This window comes from Gymnoscopelus microlampas (genome assembly GCF_963454915.1).
Source record: "Gymnoscopelus microlampas genome assembly, chromosome: 1".
Classification (NCBI taxonomy): domain Eukaryota; kingdom Metazoa; phylum Chordata; class Actinopteri; order Myctophiformes; family Myctophidae; genus Gymnoscopelus; species Gymnoscopelus microlampas.
The window spans coordinates 26,514,546-26,519,709 of NC_139962.1; the positions used below are offsets into that span (position 1 = coordinate 26,514,546).

At 38.0% G+C, this 5,164-nt stretch overlaps 1 protein-coding gene across 1 annotated transcript; it reads left to right on the top strand.

Moving 5' to 3' along the window:
• The first annotated feature begins 319 nt into the window (after positions 1–319).
• On the top strand, positions 320–4,619 carry tmem9b (TMEM9 domain family, member B). Its single transcript, XM_084058652.1, has 5 exons — positions 320–508; positions 1,328–1,419; positions 2,072–2,180; positions 2,337–2,471; positions 2,609–4,619. The coding sequence occupies exons 1-5, from the start codon at positions 437–439 to the stop codon at positions 2,762–2,764; spliced, it is 564 nt and encodes a 187-aa protein (XP_083914778.1). The 5' UTR covers positions 320–436; the 3' UTR covers positions 2,765–4,619.
• Positions 4,620–5,164: the final 545 nt, after the last annotated feature.

Below are 5,164 nucleotides of genomic sequence, written 5' to 3' on the forward strand. Positions count from 1 at the left end.
GCTGCGAGGTGTTGTGAGCTTGTAGATCTGCTATTTTTGGCAAAGAGGTGTTTGGTGTGTAGATGGGAAAAAAGAGCAGACCAAGTAAACAAAAAAAGCTGAATCTGAAACACAATTGTACAATTGCGCAATATAGAGGGGTTCCCTGCTTCATCTCTTTCTCAGCTAGGGGGTCCTTGGCCTGAAAACGTTGAAGTGAAGACCCCTGTTGTAGGGTGAGGTCTGGGTGAGGTCAACTTGCCTTGCCTTACCTTGGCCCCTCCTCCTCCGGATGCGCCAAGTCAGCTGTCCGGAAGCTCAAGTTGTTTATGAAGTTAGCTGCTCTCCTGGCTTAGCATTGCGTACAGACTGGCGTTGTTTTGGAGCAGACATTCTCTCTTCTGACTGCATGTTATTGGCAACCTAACGTACGGCAGCTAGCGAAACATTGGACAGAATGAAAGTCTTATTAGTGTTCGAGCTTTTCAGCCTGGTTTGTTTTTCGCTACTAACGCAGACTGGTGCGAAGGTAAGGCTATACGGCTAGCTTCATTAGCGTTAGCTTTATTATGACGAGACTTATCTGCTTTTCGCTGTGAATTCTCCCTAGAGTCACAGATCAGTTAAAGTTAACTAGCTAACGTTGGTTAACTTGATAAACAGTGAACCAATTACACCGCATAAAGTGTTAACATTGCTAACGTTAGACATAAGAAGGAGCTGACTGTGGGGAAATGCGTTTATGAATCATGTGATCAGTGGTGTAAAGATTTACTCAGTACTGTACTTGAGTACAATTTATGAGGTACTTTTACTTTGCTGGAGTATTTCCAATTTCCATTACTTTTACTTCTACTCCACTAAATCTCGGGTCCAAATATTGCACTTTTACTCCACTACATTTATTTGGAAACTTTAGTTGCTATTTACTTTTGATTATTATTAGATTTTGATTATTATTATTACAAAACATACATTAACCACTTCAGCCCTATATACATTTTGGCCATTTGAAAATAGCTGATCTACAAGCTCACAATGCGACGCATTGTGAACTTGTAGATCTGCAATTTTCAAATGATGAAATCTTGCAATGATCTTCTTGAAATGAGTATACTTTTACTTTTGGTACTTTAAGTACATTTTGATACCAATACGTTTGTACTTTTACTCAAGTGCATTTTGAATACGGGACTAATACTTGTAACAGAATATATCTACATTGCAGTATTGATACTTTTACTTAAGTAAAACATGTGAGTACTTCCATCTCTGATGAATCATGTGATTGTCTGACGTGCTGCCAGGATAGCAGCTGACTGACATGTTTTATGTCGTTTCCTTCTAGAATTCTGAGGACATTCGCTGTAAATGCATCTGCCCGCCCTACAAAGACGTTGTGGGGCAAATCTACAAGCAAAATGTTTCTCTCAAAGACTGGTACACTGCCACAACAATAATATTAACAACATCCTGGATGACTCTCAATAGTTCACCACTATCAGCCGCAAGCAACTTAAATGCTACAATGTTTTCTGGCATCTAAGTTGCAATACCAACCCTTGACAGCCCATTCATTGAAACAGAAAAGTCCTATCTGATTGTATTAAACAACGTTAAACTCACCAAGATTGCAGATGTACGGATCGTCTTTGTATCTGGCAATTTTTTGTTTCATAAAAATCCACCGTAGACATGTTATGAGCTACTTACTGTCAAAACACACCTGCAAGGAATTTATTTTCAGAAAGTAGCTTTTAATTTCATTTTATTTTGTTTCACACATGGTAATGTATTACAGTAGTGTATTACAGTACACACACTTCATATCGGAGGATAACATGTCTACGGTGGATTTTTATGAAACAAAGAGGATAACTAACCCAAGCTTTCCGACCAGCTGCAATCTTGGTGAGTTTAACGTTGTTTAATACAATCAGATAGGACTTTTCGCTTTCAATGAATGGGCTGTCAAGGGTTGGTATTGCAACTTAGATGCCAGATAGCATTATAACATCTAAGTTGCTTGCGGCTACTTCACCACCATTTAAGGTTCTTAACTAACACACTACTGTTTTATTCCATTTCCCAGCAATTGCCTTCATGTTGTTGAACCCATGCCAGTTGATGGGAAAGACGTGGAGGCGTACTGTTTACGGTGTGAGTGTAAATATGAAGAGAGGAGCTCAGGGACCATTAAAGTAAGTTTGAAGGAAGGATTTGGCCAGTTTTACCACCTTGACAAGTAATTTACAATATTTTGAATATTGTCATGCTTACACACTTCGCTAATAAACTATTCAAGTTTTGGGATTATGCTACTACAGAATCATGTTTTAACTGTCCATTATGTTTAGGTTACTATTATAATGTACCTGTCCATTTTGGGCCTGCTGCTTCTCTACATGGTCTACCTGACCCTCCTGGAGCCCATTCTGAAGCGGCGTCTGTTTGGACATTCCCAGCTTATACAAAACGATGATGATGTTGGGGTATATGTTTTCCTGTTCTCTTCTTAGTCCATTTAAATCCAGCTCGTGGCATCTGTTGTATTGTTGGTCATATGTCAGACTTATTCTACTCGTCCAATCCTGACATGTAACATCCTTTTGTCATTCTTTGCTTTCAGGACCAGCAGCCTTTTGCCAATGCTCACAACGTGCTGTCGCGTTCACACTCTCGACCTAATATGTTGAACAAAGTAGAACATGCCCAGCAGCGCTGGAGGAGGCAGGTCCAGGAGCAGAGGAAGTCTGTATTTGATCGTCATGTTGTTCTCAGTTAAGCTATTCTGCTGGAAAGAAGAGCCCTGAGGTCAAGCAAAAAACACTGTGACAGCCCTGATTTTCTCTCACATTCTTTCTCCTATGTTTTCTACATACAGTCTCTGTCCTGTATTTCCTAAAGTATGATTTATTACATGTTTCAGAGGTGCTCCTGGTTAAAGAGATCTTGAGTTTTGTAGCAATGAAATCCCTTGTCAGGCATTATGAATTGTCATTCTCACAATTTTAACGGCATTGTCCTTACTAATTTGCACAGGTACATTCAAACGTTTACTCACTGTCTAATTAGTAAGAGCTAGTTAATCGGGTTAAACATTTAAGGTATAGACACCACAGACGTTCATTATCTCCCATGAAAAGGTAGATGTTTAGCAAGACATTTCCAAAGTTTACCATGCTGACTATTTTTGCAGCCACATTTTTAGGATGAAAAAAATATTGCTCAAAGTGGTTGGTAGAATGGACTAATTTACTAGTTGCAGTCATGACTTGGAAGCATTTGGCTGGGTGCCAGCTATTTTCTATGTTTATCACAAGGAACTGGAATGAGTGTAAAATCCAATTGTTGACAAAAGAAAAACATTTAGTCAACAAATAATCTCAACTTTCTATATTTTTCACAGGAAACGTAGTCTCTCAAGCCAGACAACTATTCTACAATCTGAATGCTGCATAGAGTCACTAATTACGCCTCCTGAATGCGGACAACGGAAGCTGTCATCTGTTTGTCATTTCCGTTCACGAAGATATATAAAATCTTCTTGAATTTGCTATTCTGCTAAGTAACAAGCTATATAAGCTTCGACTAATTTGATTTAGATCAAGACAAATTTGCGCGACTGCAATCATGAAACAGAAGTGGGGGAGCATCCGCTTTACTCCTGTATCATTTTCAGCACTTTTTTAGGCGGAAGCATTTGAAAATTGTGTTAGCCAACAGTCTGGCTTGAGAGACTACAAAGAACAATGAGTGTAAAAAACCTGATTGTTAACAAAACATTCATTTTTAGCCAATAAACCTCAACCCCATTTATCACTAGAAACTGGAATGATGTAGAACCAGATTGATGGTCGAGAGGAACACATTTCTTTCCACTAGCCATTGAGCCACTGTGTTCACAGCTCTCGTTCACTATTTTACCTGCCACATACATTTTTTGACTTTGATCAGTGGTTGGTACCTGTCAAAGTAGCCGCTGGAATGTACTCTGACTAGCTGCCGTTGTAACTGTGTAGCATTTGGCTGGTAGTATTTGCCAGCCAGTTACAAATAACTTTGACATGCTATGTTTATCAAAATGTATTGAAACGAAATTGTGTCTCCTTTAAAATGCATGTTTTATAACAAACATTTGTATATACATTTCCTTTCAGTTTCAAACCATTTATCCATTCTGTAATAGTGTTTCATGTTGAATTGCTGGTGTCAAAACTGGAAATATTTGACATTTGAAACCCTACATTTAATGATAGCAGAAAATGCTGTAATTGTACAAGTAAAAGTAGGTGTGGTGTTTTCTCTCTTTACAAAAAAAAATCTTATTGGATTTAGTGCACTGATGCAACTACCTAGATAAGTTTAATTTATCTATTTCTTATTTTTCTGTTGAGTCTAAACTCACTGATATGAAGTGCTCCCTTTTGAAGGTTCTGACTAGCGTATATTGACTCCTATGTTGGACAAAGTTGATATTACTAGACTTATTCTGAGCTGTTTATCATTTTGTATTAAGTTGGGTAGTGTGAAGGGTTGCTTTGGTGTGGATCACCACCACTGTTTTGAGACAAAAGTGTTCTTAATACTTGTATATGTGATACCTTTACATTTTAAATACATTTATGTTTGAGATTCTTGTACCTGGAAGTCTTTCCTATGAGTTTGAACATACCAATATTTTAATTAGCTGCTTGTTGAAATGCCGGTCACTTAAACTGCCATCTTTTATTGTCTAGGAAAGTGCAGTCAATATATGCATGAACATCTCTACAAACCAGAATTCACTTGAGTGTACATGGATATATGACAGAGATGAGTGAAAATCACAAGACAAGCTTCATGAGGTGAGGCAACATTAACTGAATATTTTTTCAATCTCATGTTTTGCAGGTATTAGAATACACGCCTAGTTGTCAGCTTTCTTTTTAAACATGCTCTGAGTCAACATTGTCCAATCCAAGCAGATGCCAGTAGTCAGTGGGGTCCAGGAATAACTCAAATCATAAAATGATCATGTGATTCACTTTGGTTCACTGGTTTCAAAGACAAAAGAATGCACTTATTGCATGGCAGTGTTAATTATTATACTACAATTCAAAGTAAGCCACAAATAATTACGTCCAAGTTAACAAAGGAAGAGCATTTTGTGTACAATTTCTGGCAAGTTCTAGTTTCTTACTCG

What these genes read in the sequence shown, in the direction of transcription:
- tmem9b (XM_084058652.1), top strand. Translation starts at nt 437, where the DNA reads ATGAAAGTCTTATTAGTGTTCGAGCTTTTCAGCCTGGTTTGTTTTTCG. An exon ending in AATGTTTCTCTCAAAGACTG is followed by an intron (nt 1,420 to 2,071) that starts GTACACTGCCAC and finishes TCCATTTCCCAG; the next exon opens with CAATTGCCTTCATGTTGTTG. An exon ending in AAAACGATGATGATGTTGGG is followed by an intron (nt 2,472 to 2,608) that starts GTATATGTTTTC and finishes CTTTGCTTTCAG; the next exon opens with GACCAGCAGCCTTTTGCCAA.